Here is a 13641-nt window from a genome sequence, read left to right as displayed (position 1 = left end):
CTCCAATCTTCCCAAAACTCTGGATTCTGATAGAGGGCCATGAGACTTAGACCTGAGTGCAAAAATGGAGGCTCTAGCCCCTTCCAGAGCTGAGATATCGAAACTCAAAAATTGGGCCCGAAAAAAAAAACGACAGTGGTACCCCTTACGTTTTTTTGGGGGGGGCGGCGAAAAATTAAGTTTCTCCAATCTTCCCAAAACTCTGTATTCTGATAGAGGGCCATGAGACTTAGACCTGAGTGCAAAAATGGAGGCTCTAGCCCCTTCCAGAGCTGAGATATCGAAACTCAAAAATTGGGCCAGAAAAAAAAACGACAGTGGTACCCCTTACGTTTTTTTTTTTTTTGGCCGAAAAATTAAGTTTCTCCAATCTTCCAAAAACTCTGGATTCTGATAGAGGGCAATGACACTTAGACCTTAGTTCAAAAATGGAGGCTCTAGCCCCTTCCAGAGCTGAGATATCGAAACTCAAAAATTGGGCCCGAAAAAAAAACGACAGTGGTACCCCTTACGTTTTTTTTTTTTGGGCGAAAAATTAAGTTTCTCCAATCTTCCCAAAACTCTGGATTCTGATAGAGGACCATGAGACTTAGACCTGAGTGCAAAAATGGAGGCTCTAGCCCCTTCCAGAGCTGAGATATCGAAACTCAAAAATTGAGCCCGAAAAAAAAAAACGACAGTGGTACCCCTTACGTTTTTTTGGGGGGGGGGCGAAAAATTAAGTTTCTCCAATCTTCCCAAAACTCTGTATTCTGATAGAGGGCCATGAGACTTAGACCTGAGTGCAAAAATGGAGGCTCTAGCCCCTTCCAGAGCTGAGATATCGAAACTAAAAAATTGGGCCAGAAAAAAAAACGACAGTGGTACCCCTTACGTTTTTTTTTTTTGGCCGAAAAATTAAGTTTCTCCAATCTTCCAAAAACTCTGGATTCTGATAGAGGGCCATGACACTTAGACCTTAGTGCAAAAATGGAGGCTCTAGCCCCTTCCAGAGCTGAGATATCGAAACTCAAAAATTGGGCCCGAAAAAAAAAACGACAGTGGTACCCCTTACGTTTTTTTTTTGGGCGAAAAATTAAGTTTCTCCAATCTTCCCAAAACTCCGGATTCTGATAGAGGGCCATGAGACTTAGACCTGAGTGCAAAAATGGAGGCTCTAGCCCCTTCCAGAGCTGAGATATCGAAACTCAAAAATTGGGCCCGAAAAAAAAAACGACAGTGGTACCCCTTACGTTTTTTTTTTTGGGGCGAAAAATTAAGTTTCTCCAATCTTCCCAAAACTCTGGATTCTGATAGAGGGCCATGAGACTTAGACCTGAGTGCAAAAATGGAGGCTCTAGCCCCTCCCAGAGCTGAGATATCGAAACTCAAAAATTCGTCCCGAAAAAAAAAACGACAGTGGTACCCCTTACGTTTTTTTTTTTTGGGGCGAAAAATTAAGTTTCTCCAGTCTTCCCAAAACTCTGAATTCTGATAGAGGGCCATGAGACTTAGACCTGAGTGCAAAAATGGAGGCTCTAGCCCCTTCCAGAACTGAGATATCGAAACTCAAAAATTCGGCCCGAAAAAAAAACGACAGTGGTACCCCTTACGTTTTTTTTTTTGGGCGAAAAATTAAGTTTCTCCAATCTTCCCAAAACTCTGGATTCTGATAGAGGGCCATAAGACTTAGACCTGAGTGCAAAAATGGAGGCTCTAGCCCCTTCCAGAGCTGAGATATCGAAACTCCAAAATTGGGCCCGAAAAAAGAAAACGACAGTGGTACCCCTTACGTTTTTTTTTTTTGGGCGAAAAATTAAGTTTCTCCAATCTTCCCAAAACTCTGGATTCTGATAGAGGGCCATGAGACTTAGACCTGAGTGCAAAAATGGAGGCTCTAGCCCCTTCCAGAGCTGAGATATCGAAACTCAAAAATTGGGCCCGAAAAAAAAACGACAGTGGTACCCCTTACGTTTTTTTTTTTGGGCGAAAAATTAAGTTTCTCCAATCTTCCCAAAACTCTGGATTCTGATAGAGGGCCATGAGACTTAGACCTGAGTGCAAAAATGGAGGCTCTAGCCCCTTCCAGAGCTGAGATATCGGAACTCAAAAATTCGTCCCGAAAAAAAAACGACAGTGGTACCCCTTACGTTTTTTTTTTTTTGGGCGAAAAATTAAGTTTCTCCAGTCTTCCCAAAACTCTGGATTCTGATAGAGGGCCATGAGACTTAGACCTGAGTGCAAAAATGGAGGCTCTAGCCCCTTCCAGAGCTGAGATATCGAAACTCAAAAATTGGGCCCGAAAAAAAAAACGACAGTGGTACCCCTTACGTTTTTTTTTTTGGGCGAAAAATTAAGTTTCTCCAATCTTCCCAAAACTCTGGATTCTGATAGAGGGCCATGAGACTTAGACCTGAGTGCAAAAATGGAGGCTCTAGCCCCTTCCAGAGCTGAGATATCGAAACTCCAAAATTGGGCCCGAAAAAAGAAAAACGACAGTGGTACCCCTTACGTTTTTTTTTTTGGGCGAAAAATTAAGTTTCTCCAATCTTCCCAAAACTCTGGATTCTGATAGAGGGCCATGAGACTTAGACCTGAGTGCAAAAATGGAGGCTCTAGCCCCTTCCAGAGCTGAGATATCGAAACTCAAAAATTGGGCCCGAAAAAAAAACGACAGTGGTACCCCTTACGTTTTTTTTTTTGGGCGAAAAATTAAGTTTCTCCAATCTTCCCAAAACTCTGGATTCTGATAGAGGGCCATGAGACTTAGACCTGAGTGCAAAAATGGAGGCTCTAGCCCCTTCCAGAGCTGAGATATCGGAACTCAAAAATTCGTCCCGAAAAAAAAAAAACGACAGTGGTACCCCTTACGTTTTTTTTTTTTTGGGCGAAAAATTAAGTTTCTCCAGTCTTCCCAAAACTCTGGATTCTGATAGAGGGCCATGAGACTTAGACCTGAGTGCAAAAATGGAGGCTCTAGCCCCTTCCAGAACTGAGATATCGAAACTCAAAAATTCGGCCCGAAAAAAAAACGACAGTGGTACCCCTTACGTTTTTTTTTTTTGGGCGAAAAATTAAGTTTCTCCAATCTTCCCAAAACTCTGGATTCTGATAGAGGGCCATGAGACTTAGACCTGAGTGCAAAAATGGAGGCTCTAGCCCCTTCCAGAGCTGAGATATCGAAACTCAAAAATTGGGCCCGAAAAAAAAAACGACAGTGGTACCCCTTACGTTTTTTTTTTTGGGCGAAAAATTAAGTTTCTCCAATCTTCCCAAAACTCTGGATTCTGATAGAGGGCCATGAGACTTAGACCTGAGTATAAAAATGGAGGCTCTAGCCCCTTCCAGAGCTGAGATATCGAAACTCAAAAATTGGGCCCGAAAAAAAAACGACAGTGGTACCCCTTAGGTTTTTTTTTTTGGGCGAAAAATTAAGTTTCTCCAATCTTCCCAAAACTCTGGATTCTGATAGAGGACCATGAGACTTAGACCTGAGTGCAAAAATGGAGGCTCTAGCCCCTTCCAGAGCTGACATATCGAAACTCAAATATTCGTCCCGAAAAAAAAACGACAGTGGTACCCCTTACGTTTTTTTTTTTTTTGGGGCGAAAAATTAAGTTTCTCCAGTCTTCCCAAAACTCTGGATTCTGATAGAGGGCCATGAGACTTAGACCTGAGTGCAAAAATGGAGGCTCTAGCCCCTTCCAGAGCTGAGATATCGAAACTCAAAAATTGGGCCCGAAAAAAAAAACGACAGTGGTACCCCTTACGGTTTTTTTTTTTTGGGCGAAAAATTACGTTTCTCCAATCTTCCCAAAACTCTGGATTCTGATAGAGGGCCATGAGACTTAGACCTGAGTGCAAAAATGGAGGCTCTAGCCCCTTCCAGAGCTGAGATATCGAAACTCAAAAATTGGGCCAGAAAAAAAAACGACAGTGGTACCCCTTACGTTTTTTTTTTTTGGCCGAAAAATTAAGTTTCTCCAATCTTCCAAAAACTCTGGATTCTGATAGAGGGCCATGACACTTAGACCTTAGTGCAAAAATGGAGGCTCTAGCCCCTTCCAGAGCTGAGATATCGAAACTCCAAAATTGGGCCCGAAAAAAAACGACAGTGGTACCCCTTACGTTTTTTTTTGGGCAATAAATTAAGTTTCTCCAATCTTCCCAAAACTCTGGATTCTGATAGTGGGCCATGAGACTTAGACCTGAGTGCAAAAATGGAGGCTCTAGCCCCTTCCAGAGCTGAGATATCGAAACTCAAAAATTGGGCCGAAAAAAAAACGACAGTGGTACCCCTTACGTTTTTTTTTTTTGGGCGAAAAATTAAGTTTCTCCAATCTTCCCAAAACTCTGGATTCTGATAGAGGGCCATGAGACTTAGACCTGAGTGCAAAAATGGAGGCTCTAGCCCCTTCCAGAGCTGAGATATCGGAACTCAAAAATTCGTCCCGAAAAAAAAACGACAGTGGTAACCCTTACGTTTTTTTTTTTTTGGGCGAAAAATTAAGTTTCTCCAGTCTTCCCAAAACTCTGGATTCTGATAGAGGGCCATGAGACTTAGACCTGAGTGCAAAAATGGAGGCTGTAGCCCCTTCCAGAACTGAGATATCGAAACTCAAAAATTCGGCCCGAAAAAAAAACGACAGTGGTACCCCTTACGTTTTTTTTTTTTGGGCGAAAAATTAAGTTTCTCCAATCTTCCCAAAACTCTGGATTCTGATAGAGGGCCATGAGACTTAGACCTGAGTGCAAAAATGGAGGCTCTAGCCCCTTCCAGAGCTGAGATATCGAAACTCAAAAATTGGGCCGAAAAAAAAACGACAGTGGTACCCCTTACGTTTTTTTTTTTTGGGCGAAAAATTAAGTTTCTCCAATCTTCCCAAAACTCTGGATTCTGATAGAGGGCCATGAGACTTAGACCTGAGTGCAAAAATGGAGGCTCTAGACCCTTCCAGAGCTGAGATATCGAAACTCAAAAATTGGGCCCGAAAAAAAAAAACCGACAGTGGTACCCCTTTCGTTTAGTTTTTTTTTTGGGCGAAAAATTAAGTTTCTCCAATCTTCTCAAAACTCTGGATTTTGATAGAGGGCCATGAGACTTAAACCTGAGTGCAAAAATGGAGGCTCTAGACCCTTCCAGAGCTGAGATATGGAAACTCAAATATTCCACCCGGAAAAAAAAAACGACAGTGGTACCCCTTTCGTTTTTTTTTTTCGGGCGAAAAATTAAGTTTCTCCAATCTTCTCAAAACTTTGGATTCTGATAGAGGGCCATGAGACTTAAACCTGAGTGCAAAAATGGAGGCTCTAGACCCTTCCAGAGCTGAGATATGGAAACTCAAAAATTCCACCCGGAAAAAAAAACGACAGTGGTACCCCTTTCGTTTTTTTTTTTCGGGCGAAAAATTAAGTTTCTCCAATCTTCTCAAAACTCTGGATTCTGATAGAGGGCCATGAGACTTAAACCTGAGTGCAAAAAATGGAGGCTCTAGACCCTTCCAGAGCTGAGATATGGAAACTCAAAAATTCCACCCAGAAAAAAAAAACGACAGTGGTACCCCTTACGTTTTTTATTTTTTGGGCGAAAAATTAAGTTTCTCCAATCTTCCCAAAACTCTGGATTCTGATAGAGGGCCATGAGACTTAGACTTGAGTGCAAAAATGGAGGCTCTAGCCCCTTCCAGAGCTGAGATATCGAAACTCAAAAATTGGGCCCGAAAAAAAAAACGACAGTGGTACCCCTTACGTTTTTTTTTTTTTGGGGGCGAAAAATTAAGTTTCTCCAATTTTCCCAAAACTCTGGATTCTGATAGAGGGCCATGAGACTTAGACCTGAGTGCAAAAATGGAGGCTCTAGCCCCTTCCAGAGCTGAGATATCGAAACTCAAAAATTGGGCCCGAAAAAAAAAACGACAGTGGTACCCCTTAGGTTTTTTTTTTTGGGTGAAAAATTAAGTTTCTCCAATCTTCCCAAAACTCTGGATTCTGATAGAGGGCCATGAGACTTAGACCTGAGTGCAAAAATGGAGGCTCTAGACCCTTCCAGAACTGAGACATCGAAACTCAAAAATTGGGCCCGAAGAAAAAACGACTGTGGTACCCCTTACGTTTTTTTTTTTGGCCGAAAAATTAAGTTTCTCCAATCTTCCCAAAACTCTGGATTCTGATAGAGGGCCATGAGACTTAGACCTGAGTGCAAAAATGGAGGCTCTAGCCCCTTCCAGAGCTGAGATATCGAAACTCAAAAATTGGGCCCAAAAAAAAAACGACAGTGGTACCCCTTAGGTTTTTTTTTTGGGCGAAAAATTAAGTTTCTCCAATCTTCCCAAAACTCTGGATTCTGATAGAGGACCATGAGACTTAGACCTGAGTGCAAAAATGGAGGCTCTAGCCCCTTCCAGAGCTGAGATATCGAAACTCAAAAATTGGGCCCGAAAAAAAAAACGACAGTGGTACCCCTTACGTTTTTTTGGGGGGGGGGGCGAAAAATTAAGTTTCTCCAATCTTCCAGAGCTGAGAAATCTTCCATTTTTGCACTCAGGTCTAAGTCTCATGGCCCTCTATCAGAATCCAGAGTTTTGGGAAGATTGGAGAAACTTAATTTTTCGCCCAAAAAAAAAAAAACGTAAGGGGTACCACTGTCGTTTTTTTTGATATACCTGAGTGCAAAAATAAACCTAGATAGATATATATATATATTGCATTTAAAATAATAGAACATTTATCAGTGATCGTAAATAAAAGCATCGTAAGCCTAAGTTGATCGTAAAAACGATCGTACGAATGATCTTAATATTATGTTCTGTTTCCCAAAAGCATCGTAACTTAAGTAGCACTTGAAAATCTTCGAACTACGAGTGCTCTGGAGTAGTACATCCCCAAGTGCATCGTAAGAAGACAGAGTTATGAGGTCACCTGCAGGACAACCGGCAGGACACTTTTATTCAATAGATTACACTGCAACGTAAGTAGCCTATAATATACTGTATAGGTTTTGATTGTACACTTTGTTGTGGGCTACTCGTGTTTTGTTTAAATGAATAAATTAAATAGGCCTAATTAAAAAGGGAATAAAAAATAGAAATACACATCTAAATTAAATGAATGAACAAAAAAAAAATCATAAAATAAGTAATCTGAGAAATATGCTTTAAAGACTGGGCAAAATAGGGATGAATTCAAAAAAATCTGCCAATGACTTGCTGACGTGCACGAAAACCAGCCATGTATTGGGCATTTCTCGCGGACCTCCTTCCCTGATCTTTGAACACGGTTGCAGTTAGTTTGCAACATGTCCTTCTATGTTTTGTTTTTCCTTATTTGTATGGTGTCCTTTAAATCTGTTAAAAATAAAATCTTTGTTTCCCTCTATCTCCTCTGGAAGGACATTAATTTTTATCTTTTTTGAAAGGTACTGTGTAGCCTATCTTGAGAATTCTCTTGTTTTGTTTTTTTGTTTTTTTTTGTCAGCCATTTTGTTTTATATCACTTGACTTGTCTTGATTTCTAATCCACAACAAATGACGATTAGGTTAAACGTACGACTCCATATAAGGTTATATTTCAGCACTTCGCAAATGGATAGCGACGCTTGGCACGTAGAACGCGTTCTCGCGCGTTTTAAGAGCATTTTTGGGAAATGCACGTGGAATTGCTGTGTTCGTAACCTTGCACGTAGAGAGCGCTCTTAAGAGCTTAAGATACATCGTTATCGGAAAACCCGGTGTTCTGTCGATTTTTGCTGCCTTGTCGAAAAATGCTACCGTAGCGCGAATTACAATTCTATATACATACAATTCTAAGTTATGAGTAGCTACTGTATAGCCTACTGTAGACTACTGTTTTTATTTTTAAAACGGTGTGAAAAGTAAAAATTATCATAAAATATTCATCTTTGACTTGTAACTTAACTACACCTTTTCTTATAGTAGCCTAACTGAAACTTTCAGTTATTCCTTTTCAGCTGGCTGACCGTACAAATATTCATATGGTAGTAAGCATTTTTTAAAGGGAAATTATACATTATAACAGGAAAATGTACCTTTTGTAAAAAAAAAAAAAAAAAAAAAAAAAAAAAAAACTGTGAGTCTGCACATGCGCATAACCGGTAAGTAGGAAATCTCGATGGGTAGCATGAATTGTCAGAACACCGGCCCTGGCCAATAATTATACAATAAAGTTAACAAATAAACAAAATTTAATAGATAAACTATAAAGCTGGCCGAAAGAGCAATACTGACAACAAAATTAGGTGTAATTGCCAAATAAGTTCATTTCCATTAATATGCAAGGTTTTAGAAAAGTATATTCATTATGAAAACAGTAGGTCACCATATGCGTTCTTTAATTCCCGGTCTTATTCTGCCCTCTAGTGGCACATCGAAATGAATACAAACCTTAAGAAATGTACGAAAAGACCAAACACAGTAAATAATCATACGAATAAAGTATATGTAGACAAATCAGATAAGCTCAGAATATCAACGCGTGTAATTCCTCGTTAAGCAAAATGCCGAATATACTCAAACGAGATCGACTCAGACGTCGCAAATGCAAAATAAAACAAAAATGTCTTTCATGCACAAACCTCTCTATTTGTACAAATTGCTGCACATTCGTTGAATTCTGAATTTTGCACATGCATTTGAAAGCAATTTGTTTGTGGATAGCCTAAAATATATCTGCAACATTTATCAATTTCAAGGATAATTGAGTGTGCATTTCCTAATCCATACAGCCTACTAAAATAATAATAAAGTTGAGCCTACTACAAAAAAAGCAGATAAGTCCAGAATATTAACGCAAAGCGTTCATTATTATGAAATATTTAATAATAATAATAATAATAATAGCCTACATAATACAAATTATTAAAAATAATTGTGATTATTATTAATAATAATAATAATAATATCAATTTAACTATTTTTGTTGTTGCAGTGCATTCGTTGAATTCTGAATTTTGCACACATAATGGAAAGCAATTTATTTGTGGATAGTATAGGCAAGCCTAAAACATATCTGCAACATTCATCAAGCTAACGGATAGATAGGCCTAATTGTGCGTGCATTTCTTAATTAATATGATTCTAAACTCACAATAAAGTATAGCAAAAACCAGATAAGTCTAGAATTTGAACGCCAAGCGTTTCATTTGACGTTAAGCATTTTCCTCCCATATAAAGTCATTATAAGAACGCTAAATATAGCTTAACCATATAGAATCCGCCCCTTGTCATGTCGAAATAACGAGATATTTATGTCGAAATAACGACTTATTATGTCGTTTTAACGAGATACTATGTCGTTTTAAGCGACATGTGGGATCGTTGATCGAATCTGTTTTGAACAACCGTCTTCTTCTTTTGTTTTCTAGCGGTTGGCAAACTTCAGAAAACTTATCTCGTTATAACGAGATAAGTTTTCTTTTTTTTTCTTTTTTCTCACCTTGCGGTCCAGCATAGATATATATACACTAGACTCACCTTGGCTACGGCAGTTCATTGGAACGAATACGTCAATAGAGCCGCCATCTTGAAACAGGGGAGCCCCTCCACTTTAATGCATCTGTGTCAATGTAGTAGACACAGGTCTAACGCAAATAAAATCACCATAAATCATCATGAATGCGATTTTTCTTGTTTTTTTTGGTTTGTTCCAACGGTCAGACATGTATTTATTAGAAAGAATTTTATTTTTTTTTATTTTTTTTTTTTTCAGTTCAGATTCTAGTTCAGATTTCATCCGTGAACATCATACGCTGCACAAAAGTCCGCCACCATCAATTAATTCGAAGTAAAAGCAGAGATAGCAGCGTTACCTAGTTACTTCCTATGACAAGACCCCTGTTCCAAGATGGCGGCGGTTTTGACGCATGCTTAGAACCCTAAGGTGAAGTCTAGTGTATATGTCTATGGTGGTCCAGTCTTTTTCTTCTTCTTGTTCTTCTGGGCTTTACACTCCTTCACAGTAGGTGGCGGAAATGCTCCTAAAGTTTGCCAACCGCTAGAAAACAAAAGAAGAAGACGGTTGTTCAAAACAGATTCGATCAACGATCCCACATGTCGCTTAAACAGAACCAGCCAGGAAACTACTTATACTCGTTAGATCAGTAAAACGAAACGTATTTGTCTTTTGGCTATTGTAGGCCTTTTTTCTGTCTGCGAGGGCATACAATACAATGGCAGAATCCAGTATTTCAGTGGCTCAGAATCAGTTCAATTGTTCAGTCTGTCTGGATCTACTGAAGAATCCAGTGACCATTCCCTGTGGACACAGTTACTGTATGCACTGTATCAAAGGTTGCTGGGATCAGGATGATCAGAAGGGAGTCTACAGCTGCCCTCAGTGCAGACAGACCTTCACTACAAGACCTGTTTTAGGTAAAAACACCATGCTGGCTGAAGTGGTGGAGAATCTGAGGAAGAGAAAACTACAAAACGATCAACTTGATAACTATTATGCTGAACATGGAGATGTGGGATGTGACGTCTGTACTGGAGACAAAAACAAAGCCATCAAGTCCTGTCTGGTGTGTCTGGAATCTTACTGTCAGACCCATTTTGAACGTCACGAGGAATTTCACTCTAGAAAGCGACATAAAATGACTGACGCCATTGAAAGACTACAGGAGATGATCTGCCCTCAACATGACAGACTGCTGGAAATGTTCTGTCGCACTGACCAGATCTGTGTGTGCATGTTGTGTATGGCGAATGAACACAAAACCCATGATACCGTATCACCTGCTGAAGAGAGGGCTGAGAAACAGGTATGAAGCAAGAGCAAAGAGTAAACTTAATTCCTCCTTAATTATATGCCCCCACCCAACACCAAAAAATCTAAATTCTTAATTCCATATTTCCATATTAGAATTAAGAAATCCCATATGTCCACAACAGACAGTCAGACAGTGTTACTGTAATTTCCCCCCCTACAGAATCACATGGAAGAGACCAAGAGAACATTACAGCAGGAAATTGAGGAGAAACAGAAGGAGATTCAGGAGCTGAGAGAGGCTGTAGAGTCTCATGAGGTGAGTTAAGAGCCGAAGAACTGCTGGAAGAGCTGTTTCACACTCAGTTAGGACTCTCCTCCAGTCAGTCTACTGTGAGGAACCAGTGCTGGAGCTCTTTCAGTCCCCCTGAAGCCCACTGTGGGGAACAGGCTGTGTGAGGGACCAGTAAGAGCTGAGTGAATGGACTGGTTCTAATGCGTGTGTGTGTGTGTGTGTGTGTGCATCCTAACAGCGCTCTGAACAGGCAGCCATGGAGGAGAGTGAGAGCATCTTTACTGAGCTGATCCGCTCCATTGAGAGAAGCTGTTCTGAGGTGACACAGTTGATCAGAGACCAGGAAAAGATTCTTAAAAGTCAAACTAAAACACTCTTGGAGCGATTGGAGCAGGAGATTGAGGATCTGAGGAAGAAAGATGCTGAGCTGGATCAGCTTTCACACACAGAACATCACATCCATTTCCTCCAGGTAATAGAGATCTGAAAAACAGAATGTTGTGTTTTAGGAAGCAAAAATCTGATTTTCCTTCTTTTTGTGTTTGTGTCTGTGTAGAGATTCCAGTCTCTCTCTGACCGTCTTGGATCTACTGACTCGTCCAGCGTCACTGTCAGTTCTCGTCTTACTTTTGATAATTTAAGAACCTTTCTCTCTCAGTTGCAAGAGAAACTGCAGCATACTTTTGAAGAAGAGAAAGAAAAGTTATGTAGAATAGGTAAAGTATTGAATCATGCATTTACTCCCAGTTATGTCAATATAATGAACGTAATGTGATCCTACATCAAATTGCATTAAAATACAGGTGAATAAAAATGTTAATTTTTACATTGAAGATGTCTGATGGAGAGTAAATTTGCCTTTACTCTCGTCATTATAACATCAATATAATGAACATCATAAAAACAATATAATCCTTCTACACAGTGCATTATAAAACAGGATGGAAATGAAATATGTTTACATTGAAGATGTACATTGTCTGTTGGTTTTCACAGTGAGATACATCGAGGTGATTCCCACCCCTGAATACAAGAGCAGGAATGAGTTCCTACAATGTAAGTTTTTTTCATAAACTTGAACGCGCACACACAGAAAGAGAGGATGGAGAGAAAGCCAAAACAGTTGTTTTATTAAAAACAATAAACAACTATTCTTTCTGAATAAATATCTAAAATACATTATACACGTTTTAATTTTTTTTACGGACAATACAATCTAAGTCTTTAAAATATAGTAAAATCAGTGTAATATTTTGGTTAACCCAATAACACTACTTAATTTATAACAAATGAAAAAAAGTTTTTTTTATTGTTTGTCATTGTTTTCTTGATTTCATTATTGCACATCAATCAATCAAATTACATTAATGAAAACATGAAAAAAGCTTATTTGCTGTGTTAATGACTTATGATTGAAATGTGTTTGGTTTACAGATTACCAGCGGTTCACTCTGAATTCAGATACAGCCCATAAATACCTCATTCTCTCTGAGTCGAACAGAGTGGTTACTAACATAAAGAAGGTCCAGCGGCATCCCAATCATCCAGACAGATTTTCTCATTTGTGTCAGGTGTTGTGTCGAGAGAGTGTGTCTGGACGCTGTTACTGGGAGGTTGAGTGGAGTGGTATCGTGGATATAACACTGTCATATAAGAGCATCAAAAGGAAGGGATGGGGAGGTGACCATGAGTTTGGCTGTAATAATCTGTCCTGGTGTTTAATCTGCACTGAATCCGGTTGCTCATTCGGTCACAATTACAGACTGACTGAACTCCCTTTAGACTCCATCTCCTCTACGATAGGAGTGTATGTGGATCACAGTGCAGGAACTCTGTCCTACTACAGCGTGTCTGACTCAGTTATGACCCTCATTCACAGAGTCCACACTACATTCACTCAGCCGCTCTATCCTGCTTTTTTGATTTGCTATCATTCAGAAGTGAAATTTTGTGATTCAGCCTAATCTTTTAACACATACAGTATTTTTACACTTTTTGTGTTCTGAGAAATGTGAGGATAGGTTAAACACCTTCCAGCATGATATGATCGCAAACTGTTCACGGTCCGGATTTCTCAGCAAGTGCTGGTGGAACTACTGTAGAGTGACGAGACAATGCTTTTCTAGTATAGTAGCCTATGTGATCTTTCTACACGTCGTATTCATCACTGATAAAAGTCAATAAACCTTTTTTTCCTTTTCCTAGTTTTGTCATCATCATTCATAACGCATTCATCCCAGTGTGCGCCCAGGCCAGAGCAGGGTGTTTTTAATATGCTTTGAGTCAAACTATGTGCAAATTCATAAGTCAATCAACACCATTGCTGAGTATTTTCTCCTTAAAACCTCAGTGAAAAAATGCAGTTTGAAATCGCTGGTGATCTCTACATCACCACCTATTTAGTAACATCACATCAATGTGCGGGGCTGGCTTTAGGATATCATTAACTATGCTGTGAAGTAGTGGAGTCGATTCTGGTATATTTTTGATATATGGCTTGTAAATTTTGCTGTCGATATAAAAAATCAGGTACATTTATCAATATTGCGGGTTAATTATGTATATAATGACGTTACTATGAACTAATATGCCTTTGTCCACTGACGTTCTAATTTGTTCAAAGCATTTCTAAGGATATAGATTTTAAG

At 39.4% G+C, this 13641-nt stretch overlaps 1 protein-coding gene across 1 annotated transcript; it reads left to right on the top strand.

The window, feature by feature from the left end:
- The first annotated feature begins 9322 nt into the window (after nt 1-9322).
- On the top strand, nt 9323-13197 carry LOC120495340 (E3 ubiquitin-protein ligase TRIM16). Its single transcript, XM_039694852.2, has 6 exons — nt 9323-10753; nt 10922-11017; nt 11232-11465; nt 11550-11709; nt 11990-12049; nt 12428-13197. Exons 1-6 carry the CDS (start codon nt 10163-10165, stop codon nt 12955-12957), a joined length of 1671 nt encoding a protein of 556 aa, XP_039550786.1. The 5' UTR covers nt 9323-10162; the 3' UTR covers nt 12958-13197.
- Nucleotides 13198-13641: the final 444 nt, after the last annotated feature.

This window comes from Pimephales promelas, chromosome 5 (genome assembly GCF_988280905.1).
Source record: "Pimephales promelas chromosome 5, fPimPro1.hap1.1, whole genome shotgun sequence".
In the NCBI taxonomy this organism is placed as follows: domain Eukaryota; kingdom Metazoa; phylum Chordata; class Actinopteri; order Cypriniformes; family Leuciscidae; genus Pimephales; species Pimephales promelas.
This window is presented reverse-complemented; position numbering and strand designations above follow the sequence as displayed.

Bases quoted from the DNA above. Each gene is read 5' to 3' on its own strand.
- LOC120495340 (XM_039694852.2), top strand. From the start codon at position 10,163: ATGGCAGAATCCAGTATTTCAGTGGCTCAGAATCAGTTCAATTGTTCA. The intron at 10,754-10,921 runs GTATGAAGCAAG...CCCCCCCTACAG, and splicing joins AAGAGAGGGCTGAGAAACAG to AATCACATGGAAGAGACCAA. The intron at 11,710-11,989 runs GTAAAGTATTGA...TGGTTTTCACAG, and splicing joins AGAAAAGTTATGTAGAATAG to TGAGATACATCGAGGTGATT.